The sequence below is a fragment of the Echinops telfairi genome, unplaced genomic scaffold, assembly GCF_000313985.2.
Source record: "Echinops telfairi isolate 266 unplaced genomic scaffold, ASM31398v2 ScPeMD7_2010;HRSCAF=2546, whole genome shotgun sequence".
NCBI classification, from domain to species: Eukaryota; Metazoa; Chordata; class Mammalia; order Afrosoricida; family Tenrecidae; genus Echinops; species Echinops telfairi.
Genome location: NW_022105908.1, coordinates 17891860 through 17910588, shown reverse-complemented (window position 1 = coordinate 17910588; position 18729 = coordinate 17891860). Strand labels below are relative to the sequence as shown.

Genomic DNA, 18729 nt, shown 5'->3' with positions numbered 1-18729 from the left:
TGTAACTAAGTCCATTTTTAAGCACAAAGCTCCCATCACAGAATACACTTACCGTAACTCGGAAAAGCAAAGGTGGAAAGACATAACGTTTCATATGCTTAACATAGCTACTAACAAAGGCAGAGTCCCAGGGGGTGCGAAAGGTTAATGCACTTGCCCACTAACTGGAGATTAGAAGATTGAGCCCACCCACCAGCCACTCACGGGAGAAAGATGAAGCTGTGAAGATTTACAGTCTCAGAGCCCCTGGGGAGCAGCCCTGCCTTGCTCCCAGGTTTACTCTGCGTCAGAATCAACTCGATGGCACTGAGTCTGGTTTGGAGTGGGTATTCCACCTACACCCCAACACCCTCCCGCATCCCACCCCGCAAAAGAAAACCCAGAACCTCACCGCCAAATGGATACTGCCTTAAGATTCAATTGAGAAAAAAGACTCAGTCTAGGTTGGACCTTTGCATTACTCTGATTGGCCAGGGAAGAACAATAGAGCCATAGAACTGGTGAGGCAAGCTGAGCTTTCTTGTGTACTGTGCCCTTCTGGATCATCAGCTGTTTTCTCATTCAAATCCAAGTCCAGAGCCACCTTTGCCCTTCTCTCTCTCTCTGACACACACACACACACACACACACACACACACACACACACACACTCCTGAAGACATCCCATGTCTCCTTCTCTTCAAAGGCCTGACCATACTAGACTTAATCAGGTTACATGTATAAAAATGATTTAAGATGAAAAAACAAAACAAAAAGATGAAAAAACAATATGACCACATTGTCACCCTACATCCCAAGCCATGACTTCAAGCCCCATCTCTCCATGGGCCGACTTTACACGTCTCACCTAAATCACTTACCGGTACTTCTTCTCAGACTCTACCTATTCCTGGCCAGAAAAACACCCGGGGAAACATGATTTTTAAGAACAAGGGAAAGCACAAATGGCTCCCCTTAGACCCTTTCAGTGGATGACCAAAGCACACACCCTGCTCACACCCCCAAGACTGGCCACACTAAACACAGGGAATCCAGGGCAGATGATCCCTTCAAGACCAGAAGTGTGAGGGGGCGATACTGGGAGGGAGGGTGGGTTTGAAAGGGGGAAGCGATTATAAAGATCTACATATAACCTCCTCCCTGGGGGACAGACAACAGAAAAGTGGATGAAGGGAGACGTCGGACAGGACAAGATATGACAAAATAATAATTTATAAATTATCAAGGGTTCATGAGGGAGGTGTTGCGGGGAGGGAGGGGAAAATGAGGAGCTGATATCAGGGGCTTGGGTGGAGAGATGTTTTGAGAATGATGAGGGCAATGAATGTACAAATGTGCTTTACACAATTGATGTATGTATGGATTGTGATAGGAGTTGTAGGAGCCCCTAATAAAATGATTAAAAAAAATTAAAAGATTGGCCACACTTATAGCAAGTTCATGAGCACTGAGGCTACAGGGGCTGAGAAGCTGAAGCGGGGCTCACTCCTGCACACAGGATGGTGAGGGCTCCTGCTTGAGTGCCCCAAAGGGGTACACATTTGGGTGGGTGGGTGGCGACTCCTTCAGTTAGTCACAGGTACACCACACTCACCACCGAAAATGACACTCAACGGCAGGACCGCTGGCGAGAAACACATTCTAAATGATCGTTGTTAACTGCGTGCCGAAACGCGTTGTTTGAAAGTTGCGTTTACAGATTTCAAACTGTCCAGATGGGTTCTCAGAGCTTTCGGACCTTGGATGTCATTAGCGTGGTGCTAATAGTAATCATTATCCCGACAGGGCTTGATCCCTGCATTCGGCGCAGCCCTGGCGCACAGGAGTCACACGGTAGGCTGCTAACCGTGAGGTCAGCAGTACAAAACCACCAGCTTCTCCGAGGGAGAACGGTGGGTTTTCTACTCCCGTGAAGCGGGACCGTCTCAGAAACCCTCGGGGACAGTACTTTCTACCATGCCCTGCAGGGGCACTTGGAGTCCGATGGACTCCAGGGCAGTGAGTGTTTCGGTCAGCTCACAGTGCTCAAAATGGTTTCTCCAAGACTTTGCGGCCCTGGCAGGCCGTCCAGTGTAGAATGAGAATGCGGGGTCCCTCCCCCAAATAGACGGCCATGACCACACTGCTCAGCACTGCACTGCTTCGCAGCTGCCGCCTTTTGGTTCTAATCAGACCACTTCCTTCCTGCTCTTTGGTTTTTATTACCTAAATCCTCCGATCCCTTTCACCACCTCCCGCGCTAAACAACTCCCCAGTTTGAGCAGCAGGGGCCACGCTCAGCTGCGGGTCACCGGCTTCCAAACGCCCGTTGAGGCTGTGAAGAGCTGAGACTTGTCTTCGGTAGCTTCCTCCTTCCTCCCGGAGCCCCCCTTTCTGCGGAGCATCCGCCTGCTTTCCTCAAGCCTTCCTTCCTTCCTCCGGCCTCAGAGGACAGCTCCTCCAGGAACAGATCCTACCGGGTGTGGGATGCGACCTCGGCGCAGAAGCACAGTGGGCCTGTGCATCCTGTATGTCTTTACAAGGCTGCTCCTGGCTGGCTTCTGGGAGCTCTGACCCGGGGGGGCTGGGAGGTGGGGTCCCCTGAACCACGAAGGGGGGCTCGACAGTACAGTATATGCTCGACAAATGCATCCCTCCAAGGAGTCAGGAATTTGGGTGCATGCCAGGCAGTAGTAGGGGTGGGGGGAGTTGCGTGCGTGGCCCCCAGTGAAAGCCTTGCTCGCTGACGGAGTGTCTCCGGAGCCCCCCTGGCAGGCAACACTTCACACATACTGTCACAACGTGTTGCTTGGGGAATGAAGTGCCAGTTCTGGGACTCTCTTGGGACGGGACCCGCGGAAGCATGGGCTCCGTTTCCCTCTGCCTTTGTTTCCTCTCGCCGTAATGAACTCAGCGCTGTGAGGACAACCACACACTTAAGTTATGGGCGGCCTCCTCTCCCAACCCCGAAACTCCGGATGCTCTTGGGGACCCCCTGTAAGAAAAGCTCCGGGTTTTCCTTTCTAGCAAAGGCCCCCGGGAAGAGAACCTGTTTTCACTGGGCCACAGGGGCGGCGGTGGGGCTTCGGGTGCCACTTGCCCACAGCTCTGTGTATCCGTGCGGTTTGATCACTGGCCTTCTCCTTGGAGATGCTCCATGGCCTCTCCTCCTGGCTGGCCTTTCTGAAGGCCTTCCTCCAGCTCAGCTGCTACAGTCCGCTGGCCGGGCCTCCTGAGCCTCTCTCTGGGAGATCAAAGAGAACCTGCAAAGTTTGAAGCCCCACAGGCAGGGATGACTAATGAGTAGCCTAGCCCAGCTGCTCTAGGGCCTGAGGCTAAATGCCCTTTTCTCAGGACACAACTTTCTACAGCTCTGCCTTTGGAAAAGCCTTGTCTCTGGCTTTTCAGACTGGTGAGCAGGTCAGGGTGAAGACCACCATAAGGTCCTGGTGGGGGAAAAAACAAAGGTGTTTCAGGCCAGGAGGGCAAGGGAAATCCTGGACCAAGCTCAGTTCGCCCTCAGAACTAACATGTACAGCAAAGCCACGTGAGCATCTGGATGTACATCTGAGATCTCTTATTTGCCACGTCAGGAAATGCGCAGAATCGGGGTTCCTTACCCTCACACACTCACTCTGTCTCTCTCCTCCCTCCCTACATTACTATAGCTAGACCCTATGTGGGATGGGGGGGCTTTCCTATCCAACAAGAGCCCCTGCTGGGTGGTACAAAAATTAATGTGCTCTGTTACTAACTGAAAGGCTGGAGGCTCCAATCCGAGGTGCCTCAGAAGCAAAACTTGTCAACTGAGCGCTGATGCACACAATGGGGCGCAATTCTACTCTGACACGTGCTGGGCTGCCATTGGTCAGAATCAACTCAATAGCAACTGTTTGGGTTTTTAAAAAATACATAATTAATGAGCATTCTGATAAAGAATTGATCACCACCAAATATTTAAACCACAATACACAAAAATAGCCTCATTCTCTTATCCCTATAATTTTATTGCCTTATTTTCCATCAAGTTCACCTGTAAATACACCAGATAACAAAGCACACTCAAATCACAGGTATTTGTGACAGCTGTGTGTCAACTTGGCTGATCCAGAATTCTGAGTGATTGAAGACCTAGAAATTCCCATGATGAGACAGATATAAGGCATGAGCAACTCCACAGTGGGATCTGCTATGAAAAGCCAATTGGTTGGACGATTGAGGTGGATACAACACTCCTGCTCAGAGCACAGTCGATACAATCAATGGAAAGGATGCTTTCTTGAGGCTGCTGCCTCGTTCCCCTTTAAGTGGATGATGTGGAAAAACTTGCTTGGTTTTTGCCAGGTCTGGAGTCTCTTTATCTAACCTCTGATTCTTTGGATTTGAGTCAGAAGCCTGCCATATTGCCTGCTGATAACTGGGAGTTATCGGCAGCCTACCATCTGACTTGCTGACCTTGAATGCAGTCACCTCTGCAGCCAGAAGCCTGCAGTTAGGTGAGTCAAGAGAAGCCTCCAGTCTGACATCTGGCCCACAGGCTTGGAACGTTCTGGGCCATTAGTTTGATGTAAACTTCTCTACATGTATGAGTGTCACTGATTTTCCTTCTCAACAAAATATAGCCTAGGGCAGAGCCAGAGAGCACACCTTCAAAAACTATACAAAAAACTCATTTTGCTGAAACCTCCAGAACCCCAGGTACAATAGCCCAGCTATTTGGCAAAACAACTCAGAGGGACCCTATAGGACAGGGTAGACCTGCTCCTGTGCATTTCTAAGACTGTAAATCTTTACTGGAGTAGAAAGCCCCATCTTTCTCTTGAAGAGTGGCTGGTGTTTTGAACTGCTGACTTGAGGTTAACATTAACAATCTAATGGGTAGGCATCAGAAGACTCAAAACAATCATATCAGTGCAAACGAGGGGGGGCGGAGGGGAGAGCCAAAGTCCATCTGTAGAAAACTGGACATCCCCTCACAGAAGGGTCACAAGGAAGGGATGAGCCAGCCAGCATACAACTTTCCTCTAGCTCTTTAATGCTTCTTCCCCCTGTCCCCCAACCCCACTATCACGACCCCAGTTCTACCTTACAAATCCAGCTAAACCAGAGCATGTACACTGGTACAGATAAGAGCTCTGGACACAAGGAATCCAGGACAGATAAACCCCTCAGGAGCAATAATGGGAGTAGTGATACCATGAGGGTAGGGGGAGAGGGGGGAACTGATCGCAATGATCAACATATAACCACCACCCCCTGCCAGGGGGATGAACAACAGAAATGTGGGTGAAGGGAACAGTGGACAGTGTAAGATATGAAAACAATAATAACTATAATTTATCAAGGGTTCCTGAGGGTGGGAGGGCAGGGGAGGGAGAGGGCAAAATGAGGAGCTGATACCAAGGGCTCAAGTAGAAAGAAAATGTTTTGAAAGGGATGATGGCAACAAATGTACAAATGCGCTTCGCACAATGGACTTATGGATTGTTATAGGAGCTGTAAGAGCCCCCAATAAAATGATTTTTTTTTTAATCTAATGAGTAACCACTAGGCCACCAGGGCTCCTGTCTTTCTGGCACAGTGACCAGCAAGGTGTGAAAGGGTAGGTGTTCTACTCCCCCAGGGACCTGAAGTAACTATGGGGCAGGGGCTGCAAAAAGTGAGTGGGGGCAGGGGAAATTCATTATCTTCCCATTCCTTGTTCCCACAAACTTCCCGAAGCCTCTTTGTATGGACATGTATAGAGAATTTAAAAAAAAAAACAAAAAACATTTGTTATCTTCTACCACATACGTTGGGGAGCTATTTGTTACCACAGGATAATCTAACATATCCTGACAGATACAGCCTCTCAACTACTTTTTAAAATGAAAACAATCTAAGGAAGGGCTGGATAGCTCACTGAAAGAAGACAAGTAGTACTTCCAAAGGGGGCTTCCGAAACTCCATAGGAAAATGTCATTCTTTTTAAATTGCACTTTCCCAAACACTTTCTGAAGCCCCACGAGAGATGTCCAGTAAACGCTGGGTGGCTTAGTCAGTGCTCTGTGAGGCTAAGGATCTAAATTCTTAACCAAGTCCAGAAACTAGTGGAGAAACTGCTCTGTGGCCAATAAGATGACAGCAGTAGCACCTCTACCAGCACCGACTGCGGGCGGACCCTCCAGAGAACACAACCCTGCCTGAAGATAAGCTCGAAGATAAATAAGCGGCATCACCACCATCAGAGATACCAGCAAAAGCAATAAAGGACAAGTCAGGGCATGACAAAGGCGAGCAAGCGACCTTGATACAGAAATAAGGTGAGTTCTGGTTAAAGACAAAAGACTGAAGATACCTATCGGTCTCTGCTCCTGACCAACCCTCGCAAAATGACGGCATAGGGATTTTTGTTCTTAGGGTATAAAGGACAAAAAGAGGTGAAAGGGGAGACAATCGTAAGACATTTTGCGAGATCAAAAAGCTTCTGTATTTGGTACGCTATTTCTTGAAAATGAATAAAGTGAGCCAGAGACTTCAAAAACAGTCAACAGTGTTAGCTGTATTAAAATTTAAGCTTCCAAGTGGAAATAGAATTTTGGAAAACATGTACCTGTCACCAAGAGCTTGAAAGTTTCTGAAGGCTCAAAGATGATTCTTGATAAGATCGGTAGTTAACGTACGATGAGTTGTGGGTACATGTGTGTGTTATAGTTTGTAATCAAATGTGTCAACATTTGGAAGGGCTGTATAACTCGGTGAATCAATATTTTTCAAACTGTCATGGCATTTTACATGGGTAAAATCATGCATGGGACAAAGACCCAATTGAGGTGTACAACAGATGCACAGATTGTAATGTAACAGTACAAAAACTTAACTGGTATGTGTTTGGAAGGCTATTTTAGATCCACATTGCAAGTAACTGTTAAGAAACTACTATTTGTCAGATTGTGGCATGGTATCAAAAAAGAATATTTACAGCATTGGGAAAGCTACTAAAATATTCCTCCCTTTTTCAATTACATATCTGTGTGCTATGTATGTTACACACCTCAACCAAACAAAGCACCGTGACAGATGGAGCACAAATATGAGAACCCACCTGTCTTATTACGCCAGACACGAGGCAGCTGTAAGAACGCAAAACAACGTGTTTCCTTCTCGCCAATATTTTTTATTTGGGAAAATATAGCTATTTATCATAAAAATGATCGATGCTAACATGTAATGATTATTGCTGTTGTCTTTCAATGAATTAGTATTTTTAAACTTTCTCAACTTTATTTACGAATATAGTAGATATCGCTAAATATAATCCACAGAAGCAAAGCTCTTTGGTCTTATCAACATGTTTCATGAATATAAACAGATCTCAGACAATAAACTTTGGGAATTGCTATATAAAACACTAAAAGAAAGCTTAGATGGTGATATTAATATCAGATCAATAGTTCTAAACCTGAAAAGCATTAGACATAAAGATACTTCCATAGTGATAAAAAGATAAACCACCAAAAAAAATAAAACAATCATGTATATATATGCACCTAACAACATTTCTTTGAAGTTTAGAAGGCAAAATTGATTCAATTACATAGGAAAGTTGCTAAATTAATAACCTTTGATAGAGATGCTAATACATTTTTCAGAAAATGACAGAACAGACACTAAAGGTCTGGAAGATAGAAACAATATAAATAACAAGCCTAATTAAAAAAATCTGTAAGACCCTGCCTCCTCCAGGCTAGAGGATACATAGTCTTCTTAGGGACTCATGAGAGTAATTACTAAAAATTATTGTTATTAAATCTAAGAGGAAATCTTAATAAATTCACAAGAATGGGTATCACACATAGCATAATTACATGACCCTTATACATTTTAATGAGAAAGCCAACAATAAGAAGATGAGAAAAAATCCTATGTTCATATATTTTACAATATTGAAGTAATGAGTTAAGGATAAAAATGGCAACTATGAAATAGCAAGTAGTAAATGATAGTAAAAGCACTAGCTATCACTATTTGTGTGGTACAGTAGGTACCATTTAAAGGAGAATGTCCAGCCTTTTGTAACTGAACAGAAGAAATGGCATACAGGACGATGGACTGATGCAGTCAGTGTTAGTACCATTGAGTCGGTTTGACTAATAGCACCCACGTACGACAGAAAGGAACACGCTCCGATGCTGCGCCATCCTTCCGACCACGGCCGTGTCGTCTCATTGTTGCAGTCAGCGTCAATCTGTCCTGTTGAGGAGCTTCCTCCTTCAATGACGCTCTACTTTACCAAGCGTGATGTCCATCTCCCAGCAGAATGGCCCCTCCTGATCGCGCATCCAAAGTAAGTGAGGTGAAGTCTTCCCATCCTCATTTCTAAGGATTTGACGGCCACCCAGGAAGGACAAGCCCAGAGAGGTTCGTGTCCTTTGGATTCGAGGCCCCTGCGCTGAGCAGACCCAGGGGAAGACTGACGGCGAGACACATGGAGACCCTCCAAGGGGTGTCAGGCCCACAGACGTCGAGAGGAGACAAAGACCTTCCCCTGGAGCTGACAGAGAGAGACTTCCCCCGGAGCCCATACTCTAATTCGGGGGGAAGAGGAAATATTAAATCACGTGGCATAATTCTAGGGCATGGCCAAAACTGAAGGAAGCATTCTATAGCACGCCAGATTCACGCAAAAAAAATAATCTTCTCATAGCAGCATTTCCCAAGCATCAGCATTGCAAACATTACCTTCAGGAATTTTTGCCAGGTCCAGATTTTACCTGTTCCATATGCACTTGGTGTTTTTCGTGATATTGACTCTGTTATTTTCCTGCTTAACTGAGTTAATTGAGTGAGAAAATTGTACACTGCTGACAAGTCACAGGGTGTCCTGGTGGCACTGTCAGTAAGTGTCCTCGGTCTCTCCGCCATGTGGTCCTTGGGCCTCTGCCCTGCCTGTATTACAGTTCCGAAATCAGAAGTCTGTAATCAGTAGCACTGGGCCAAAAGCAAGGTGTCCGTAGGGCCATGTTCCAGGAAGCGCTGGTGAATCCATCTCCCCTGCCTTTCCCGGGCACTAGAGCTGCATTTCTTGCATCCCTTGGCTCATGGCCCCTTCATTTGTCTAGAAAGCCAGCATTGTAGCATTTTGCTTCAACCTTCACATTGCTTTCTTCTTCTGAATCCAATCTCCTTCTGCCTCCACAAGGACACCAGAGATTATATCAGAGCCCAACTGAACAACCCAGGATAACCTCCCCACGTCAAAATCCTGAACTTATTCGTACTTGTAAAGTCCCTTGAGCCTTGTGTAACCCAGCACTCACCAGCTACGGGGATTAAGATGCAGATATCGTTGGGGGACAGCAGTCAGCCTACCCCATTACTTTGCAAAGCTCTGACCAGGAAATTCGGGTGAAAAATTTGAACAGACTCATAAAGTGTCACTTCAGTGTTCTGCACCACATACAAGCTGTGCCATTTGACAGTGCAGGCATACGTTACCTGACGGCAGCTCGCTTTGTCAAGCTTCCCAGCGAGCCCGCTTCTGACCCACTGAAGGTTTGTGGCAGCAGGGCATCAAGCAACTCTACCGGCGTCGTTTGTCCAACAACGTGCTCACGTTTTGGTGTCTCTGTCGTGTGCTGGAACTCCCGCGATGTCTTGTCTCACATTTTTTCAGCACGCTCGTGCCCAGTTTATAGACTAGAGTGTGAAAGTCACGTCCCAATGAGCTGGGTTCACACAACTCTCTTGATCGTGGCGGTCTGGAATAGAAGGCACCACGGCTCTGAGGGATGCCTGTGATATCTCTGGCTCTGTCTTTTCTAGTATTTTCCATCTCGGCATGGATGTTGTCCATACGAGCCACTGAGCCCTGCCTCCCTGGCTAGTGTCCCCACCTGTCACCACTGTTCCTCTGTCTCGCTGCTCTCAGCGAGCACGAGAACACAGCCTCAGTGCTCTGGGGCAGAGGCGGAGTGGGGATACGAGGCACCCTGAGTCAGAAAGATGACTCTCTACAGCCTGCCTCCCTTCCCCATGAGACGTCCACATGCCTGCCAGCTCGCACAGTGTCCGCCTGAGCGGTCATCTTGTTCACAGACGCACAGCAAATTTGGCTAATTTCGGTACAGCAAATACGTAGGAAGCACTTCCTAGTTCACCTCCCGTGAGCTGTGATGACCCTGCTGTCTAACAAACGTCCATTTTGGAAGCCTTGTTCACCAAGTGAGCAAGTACGTGGCAAGCACGAACTACCTGCCACACAAGTTAAACACTGAGGAGACCCAGAACAAAATCACACCAATGTGAATGGGGGTGTGGAGTGGAGACCCAAAGCCCATCTGTAGACAATGGATGGAACATCCCCTTACAGAAGGGTCACAAGGAAGAGATGAGCCAGTCAGGATGCAATATAGCATCGATAAAACATTCAACTTTGCTCTAGTTCTTTAATACATCCTCCCCCGCCCCCACCGCCACTATCATGACCTCAATTCTACCTTACAAATCGGATTAGACCAGAACATGCACACTGCTCCAGATGAGAGCGCAACACAGGGAATCAGGATAGATAAACCCCTCAGGGCCAACAAGGAAAGTAGAGATTCCAGGAGGATAAGGGGAAGGTAGGGGGAGAAAAGGGAGCTCAATCACAAGGATGGATATATAACCCCCTCCCAGGGAGACAAGCAACAGAAAATTGGTGAAGAGTGACAGAGGACAATGCAAGATATGAAAATAATCATTTATGATTTATCAAGGGTTCATGAGGGAGGGCGGGGGGGCAGGGATGGGGAAATGAGGGGCTGATATCAAGGGTTCAAGTCGAAAGAAAATGTTTTGAAAATGATGAGGGCAACAAATGTACAAATGTGCATGACACCATGGATGGATGTATGGATTGTGATAAGAGATGTAAGAGCCCCCAATAAAATGATTTCATTTTAAAGCAAAAACAAAAAGATGAGGAGATAGTAATGAGCAAGAGGCGTGGTTTGCCGAGGGGCTGGTCATTTTGAGCTGCCAGCTTTGTAGTTAGCAGCCCCGTGCTTAAGCCGCGGCGTCACCAGGGTTCCACCACTGTGACAGCTACAAAACAAGTGGCACCCTCCCTCCCCCAGAGTTACTGACATCTCTTTGCACCCTTCCCCGCAACTCTGCCACGAGGCCCGTCGGACCCGCCCTCACCCTGTGAGACGGAGCAGAGCTGCCCCTGCGGGTCTCGGATGCCGCATCTTTGTCCCGGGGACTGACCTGGGGGGGTCACACTGCTGACCGACCTGGACCTCACTAGGTCGCCCGGACCCCTTGGTGACACACCGGCTCTAAGTAAAGCACGCTCTGACCGCCTACAGACAGACAGAATGGCCTTTATGGACTTCAACAAAATGAATAAAAGCTTAGCAAATGCTTGGTCAAGTGGAGGGGCAGCGAGACGCGGAAGGCCTTTGACGGGAGGATGGGCACAGTGGCCGCCACGCTGGGCTCCAACGTGAGAAGCAGCGGAGGCTGGCGCAGGAGCGGGCGGCATAGCGTTCGGGGGTGCACGGGGTTGCGATGAGTCAGAAGCGACCAGATGGCACCTCACAACAACAAACATGGTCTCCGTGGGCAGATACTTTTTTTTAATTCTCTTGGTTGTTTTGAAAGAAAATGGCTGACACTGCCTTATTTCTGAGGAGCAAATGTGACATTTGCAAACCACCATCGTAACCCGATCTCTCTGGGCGGCCACCGCAGGGGACTCGCAGCTGACTTGGACAACTCGTGAGAAATGACCTCACATCTGCCCACGTGGCCTCCGTCGAGTCTGAAATGGAGATGAGCAGTGGGGAGGCAGGAGGGACTCGTGAACGGGGCAGGGGTGAAACAGGTGATTAGAGGACACGCCCTCTGACTAGGACCACACCTAAACCAAGGTCACTGCCGTCCCGTAGGTCCCAACTCACAGGGACCCGATGGGACAGGGCTGAACTGCCCCGTGGGTTTCCGAGACTCCGATCACTCTTCATAGGAGCAGACAGCCCCATCTCTCTCCCAGTGACTGCGACAGTACATTACCCATCTTCACCTTCCACGTGGGAGACCTGGGACGGATGCACCTCACCCTCAGCCACTGGTAGGTGCTACGATGCTAAACAGGTTTCAGGGACATTTCTGAACTGCGATGGGCAAGGAAGAAAGCTCAGTCTACAGAAACCCTATGAATCACAACCAATCATGAGACGGCACAGGAGCAACCCGCAGTTGATTCTGTTGCACATGGGGTTCACGTCGTTGAGGGTGACTTGCGAACAGCAAACAACAATAATGTCCCCATCCTAAGCCCCATGAAGCCAAGCCCGCTGACCCTGGGGTGATTCCGACCCACAGCGAGCCCAGACAGGGCTTCTGAGACGATACACCTTGATGGGGCCAGATCACCTCAGCTTTCTCCCCAAGAACGGCTAGTGGGTTTGAACCACCAACCTTGGAGTTAGCAGTCCAATGCTTGCTGGACAGTGCCACCCAGAACTGGAGAAGATGTTTGGCTAGACAGCAAAAGGGAATTAACTTTCTCGTTGCTATGAAGGCTGCTAGTCAGCTGACTTTCAAATAAGGAGAGTAAAACCTGGGTGATTGGGGGGCGGTGGGGGGGGGGCATGGAGTCCCAGAGGTTCTTGAACGCAGAAGAGGGAAGCAGAGGCGGGAGTGAAAAGCTGTGAGAACAGACGCCGCTCACTGCTGGCTCTAAAGATGGAGGAAAGGGACCGAGACAAGTCTTCACCATTGTCTGAGTGACAGGAGCCAAGGGCTGTGGGTGGCCTCGGGAAGATGGAAAAGCAAGGAAATGTATTCTCCCCTAGAGTCCCCAGGCAGGAAGGCAGCCCTGCCGACATCTTGATTTTAGCCCCATGAGGTCTGTGGCCGGCTTCTGACCCACAGAACTATAAAATAATAAATGTGTGTTATCTTAAACCACGAAATTGATGGTGGCTTGTTAGAGCAGCCACAGAAAGCTAACACAGGTGTGGCCTGCCTGGGCTTTGGAGGGGTTAAGAGCTCCCCAGGTGATTCTAATATGCAGCAACGTGTGCTAACCACTGAACGAGAAGAAAGATTGGGCCCAGCTAGTGAGCTAGTGATCATCCCAAGGAGCCCAAGTGGCGCGGTGGCTAAAGTGCTCAGCTTCAAACTGAAAGGTCTCAAATCCACCAGCTGCCTTGAGGGAGAAAGCAGTGGCAGTCTGTGTCTTTGAAGATTTAGTCTTGACAACACTAACGGGCAGTCTGACTCTGTCCTAGCAGGTCCCTATGTGTCAGACTAGATGGCGGGGGTGGGGGTGGGGGGTGGATGGTGGCGTTTCCTCTCCTGGAACAACACAGGGTGATTTGTTCAGGGAAGTCAGCAAGTCCACCCAATAAATCATCGTCTACACGAAGCCCAGGTAGTGAAGTGGATTGTAAGTTGAGCTGCTAACCGCAGGCTGCAGTTCAAACCCTCCAGCTGCTCCGCGGGAGAAAGAGGAGGCTCTCTGCTCCTACGAAGATCAGCAGCAGTGCACGGTCCTGTTGGGAGACGATGAGTCGGAATTCACCAAGGACTATCTAAACACATCACAGGGTGGGGAAGCTTCACTAGGGCAGGGGCGGGAGTTCTTTCCAATCTCCCATCCAAGTACTAACCAGGCCTGACCTTGCTGAGCTTCTGAGATCAGATGAGATCGGGCGTGTTCAGGGTGGTATGGCTGTAGACAAGTTCTTTCCAAACTGCCTAGGCCAAGTTTCCTTGGGATAAAGAATAATTACACACCGAGAATTAAACAGATTTTTATACAGTTTATTGTTTTGCCAATACTGTCTTTCAAGGAAGAAACTGACCCCAAACTAAGTGAATTAAATGACAATATAATTATATATAGGAACTCTAGCAGTGTAGTGGGTTATGCACTGGGCTGCTAACCCCAAGTCAGCAGTTCAAAAGCACCAGCCACCCACATGAGAGAAAGAGAAGACTTCCTATTCCTATGAGTTACAGCCTTAGAAACCTATAGAGTCACTTTGAATCAAAATCTAGTCAATGGCAATGAGTATAATTATATATAATCATATGCACATATATTACAATCAAACCTGCAAAAGCCAGAACTGATGGAAGGCAGACACTTGCCAGAAAAGAAAAACTCGAATTTTTCTACTCAAACAGATGACAGAAATGTGGTACGCTGGCCCCCTGTCAGAGAACTCTCAAGACCTAGAAAATGGACGTAGCAAGTCCGACTCGCTCAGGCCTCCCTGCCCCACATTCCCAGTAGCACCATCAGAAATCAGCATGCTTCCCTCCTGCCTGTGCCCCTGGTGAACAGTCTCTACAAATATGGTCTCCCCCAGGGCTTCAACTGCCACTGACACAGACAGGGGTGACATGCTTGTGAGCGCCGCTCGCAGAGCCACCAGGAGGACGGCCATCAAAAGCTCCAGTCTCGGAACCTCTGACTTTTCTCTCTCTCTTCTGTCTTCCTGGAAGGACGGGGCTTTCTACTGCCATCAGAGTTGCAGTCTCTTAAAAAGACAAAGAACGCCACCCCTGGAACTCCCAGGGGCAGTTCTACCTGCCCTGGGTCGCCACGAGTCTGAATCAACGCACCGGCAGTAGAGTTTGGTTTATTTTGGAGACTCGGTCTTCCTCAGAGAGGAGCCTAACATACCTGACCCCCCCAAAAGAGAAAGAAAAGGAACAGGTACATGAGAATCCAAAGACCTGAGCATGAATCGTACAGAGACACAGGACAAGTCTCTGAGTTCGCTTGTCTCTCACAAAGGGGACAGACAGCATGACTACCATGAAGTTGCTGTACAGGTGAAATACAATGACTTGGTTTACATTTCTAACAATATTACTTTTATTTGATTTCTTGAAGTTGTACTTCATTCTTTTTTTTTAGTCATTTTATTGGGGGCTCTTACAGCTCTTATCACAATCCATCCATCCACTGTGTCAAGCACATTTGTACATATGTTTCCATCATCATTTTCAAAACAGCATCTTTCTACTTGAGCCCTTGGTATAGCTCATTTTGCTCCCAGTTAGACTTCATTATATTTAAGAAGCCTTCAGTTTACACTAAATGATTCTATTCTATTATTTTAAAACAAACAAAAAAGAAATACAATGGCTCACAGGAGGTGCTTCCAAGCACACAGGCGGGGCTGTCAATAAAGGTTAGCTTCATAAAACTCAGTGATTCTCAGGGTTTCCCACATCACCTCACAGTGAAAATGCCTGTTGACCCTGTCCACTCTCTGAGTTCCAGTAGCAGAGCTCCAACTGCCAATTTGATGGTTCCACCTGGATCTCTCACGGGCCCCTCGACTGGCTGGCACATGCCCCAAACTGAACCTAAGATCCCACTCACAAGCCAGGTGCCCCTTCCATTTCCCAGACTTCCTTCATCACAGCAAAGACACTCTGGCATCTGCTCTTTCCCTTCTGTTCCCACCACTACAACTCTCACTCGGGCTCTTGTCTCTCCTGCCACACACCTCAGACACAAGGGCCTTTCAGCCCGTCTCCCTGTCCTGACCCCTGCTTACATTTACACAGTATCCTCTCTCCACCCATCACTGAACAAAATCTTCAAACCCTCCCCCGCCTGGTATTTATGCACCAAGAGCGAGAGCCACGGGGTATAGTGGTGGGAGGAGACCCACACCGCCTTGGCAAGTACCACGCACTGAGCAACGCCAGGCGAGCACTGTGAGGAAGGCAAGCTCCGAGAAAAGCGGAGCACAAGGCAAAGTCCTTTTCAAAGCAGCTATGGAGAAGTGGAACTTTGGGGGCAGATTTTCTTCATGCACTATTATCACAACAATCGCAATCTATCACAAAGCACCCTCAAGTGCATCAGAGTATCATAATCCCTTGATGTTAAACCACTTTCCACATTTCATAATCTTAAAATGACGGATAGTTGAGGCTTTTAATCGACATATACTAAATGGCATGTTTGGTTAAACTCGGACTTGTCCTTACCGTTTTGTTCGTCCAATTCATTCCCAATCTCCTGCCCCATTTGTTTTTGGCGACTGATGATGGAGGAAAGGGCATCAAGGCCTGCATCCTGCTCTGAAAGACAAAGACAAATAATCACCTCGCTGAAAAACCAAGGAAGGACATTTCAAAAGCAGAAAGATACGCAGGCATGTCGCACAATTCCGTGTGTGGTCAACCTAACACTGCAAGGCATTCAAAGAAGCCTGGTGGCACTGGGCTGCTAAGCGCAAGGTTGGAAACCACCAGTCACTACGAGAGAGAGAACTGAGGCTTTCGACTCCTGCAAAGAGTTCATCTCAGAAGCCCACAGGGGAGGTTCTACTTTGTCCCAAGGGGTTACTATGAGTCAGAACCGACCCACTAGCATTGAGTTTGGTTTGGGTTAGTAAGTCATTCAGATAAAGTCATGACATCAGTTAAAATACTGGAATGTGATGAAGAAAAATTAAATACCTCACCCTTACTAAAATAATACTAAAATGATTTCCAGATTATTTGAATTTTTCATGATTAAAAACACAACAATATCATAGTCGGTTAAATGTTTTCCTGGCACATAATATATGAAAAGCATGTACAAATCAATATAAAAAGACTTACTGTCCCAATTTCTAAGTGGGCAAAGGAGAAAGAACATGTACAAGAAAATAAAAGAGAAAAATAAGTCTTCTGACTTTACTACTATTTTTTTCAGTACAAATGTAAACAATGGGTTCTTTTTTTCTTGCCATATTTGTGAGGATTAATAAGACTGATAACACCTGGGCTAAATAAAGTGTGAAGAACTAAACTTGGGAGGGTAAGTCCATACACCTTTCTAGAGAGCAACTTGTGCCTATCTTTCATCTACCCATTTATATTTCTAAAAACTCATGGTACCAGCACATGCAGATGATATGTAGTGATATTATACAAACAAATTCCCTGAGACATTGTTTGCAGTGCCAGTTATCAATCTACTGCCACTCTCCTCCAAATCCCACCTTTTTGACTGCTCAGCGAAAATGGGTCTGGACCCTTAAATATTTTTCCTTGGCCAGCTTTGTCACTAGAGGGCGCTGGGGAGACACTGCAGGTGAGAAAGGGTGTTGGCTTCTTGGTTGCTGCCTGGTCTCTGCCGGGCTCCACGGCATTGGCGTTCAATGTCAGCTTCTGCAGTGTCCAGCGGCCAAGAGCACCCAGGGCCCAGCAGCCTCCCCAACTCAACACCTGCTGACACGCCATGTCCTTGGTCAGTCTGTGGCAGACTGTCTCCAGTAAGACACACCTTTCCATGAACAGCTTTCCCTGGGATCCTCAAAAACCCAAAACCAAACTTACTGCCACTGAGTCAATTCTGACTCATGGTGACCCTATAGGGCATGGGAAAATGCCCCTATGGGTTTCTGAGACTAACTAACAGTGAGTTTGGGGCTTGTTTTGTTTTGTCATAATAAGGTGAACAATGGCAGGGAGGTGCGTATGCCTTAGAACAGTCAACCACGACATCAAAAGGGCACCAGGTGCTCAGGGAGAAAGCTCAGAAGGCAGGAAAGAAGGAAAAGTGTAGGAAGCACAGGAAGTGGAAGTGTGCTGTTCAATTGGGAGCATTGTAATCAGTGGCCCAAAGCAAAATGTGTATGAGGTTTTGAAAAGAAAACTAATTTGCTCAGTAAAGTTGGACTCAAATTGTAATTAAAAAGTTTAAAAAAATACTGTTTCACACAAAGACCCATCTATAAAAAAGCAATCCCGTAAGTCTTCTTATCCCAGATCACATTAATACGTATGTATATTTTTTTTCTCATCTTTTTTATGGAATTAAACCACTACCCATAACTCGTTAATTCATCTGGAATTTATTTAAACTAATAGTGTGAGAGGTAAGGGCCCCCTGGGGACATTTTTGACACTCTGTACTTTTAAAACTACATAGTCTATTGTCTCTAGGGGCCACTCTAGAGGGTCGCTTTATAGCAAAATCACTTTATAATGAGGTTCTTTGGGGTCTTGAGTAACAGCCTCTTGGATGGCCTCCAAGATAAATCTATCTTCAACCTGGCGCTACTAAAAGATGGCAAATGTTAGAGGGAAATTCCAAATGCATCCCAAGAATAATCGAGATAGATGGGTCAAGTGACAGCGTGCCTTGAAAGGTAAAACCATTTGTAAAAGAGGAAAGGGGAATCTCCTGGGGTTTCCAGCTAGGAGGAGTCATTAATGTCCCACACTTGCTGCATGTCGTTGTTAGGTGCCAAAGAGTGCTGCGACCTGTAGCGACCGTGTGCACACCAGAACGACACACTGCCCGGCCCTGCGCCATCCTCAGAATTGTCCCCATGCCTGAGCCCACTGATGCGGACACTGTGTCAGTCCATCGCGTTGAAGGCTTTCCTTTTTTCGCTGACCTTCGACTTTGCCAATCATGCTGTCCTTCTCCAGGGACCGGTCTCTCCTGAGAAGATGCCAAAAGTAGTCAAGACAAAGTCTCGCCATCCTTGCCTCTAAGGAGTACCCTGGCCGTCCTTCTTCCAAGACAGATTTATTTGTCCTTTTGGAAGTCCAAGGGCCTTTGAACATTCTTTGCCAGCACGACAGTTCCATGCATCGCTTCTTCTTCTGTCTTCTTTATTCAGTGTCCGACTTTCACATGACTATTGAAAATACCATGGCTTGGCTCAGGTGCACCGTAGTCCTCAAAGTAACACCCTTGCTGTTAACACTCTAAAGAGGCCTTGATTTTTGACTCTAAAGAAGTGC

At 47.3% G+C, this 18729-nt stretch overlaps 1 protein-coding gene across 2 annotated transcripts in view; it reads right to left on the bottom strand.

Moving 5' to 3' along the window:
* The window catches only part of STX8 (syntaxin 8), a 301784-nt gene that overhangs the window by 203200 nt on the left and 79855 nt on the right, over positions 1 to 18729 (bottom strand). For both annotated transcript variants that reach the window (XM_045293406.1, XM_045293405.1), the window contains exon 6: positions 15970 to 16062. In XM_045293406.1, coding sequence (XP_045149341.1) covers positions 15970 to 16062 — 93 coding nt within the window. The remainder of the gene's footprint in view (positions 1 to 15969; positions 16063 to 18729) is intronic.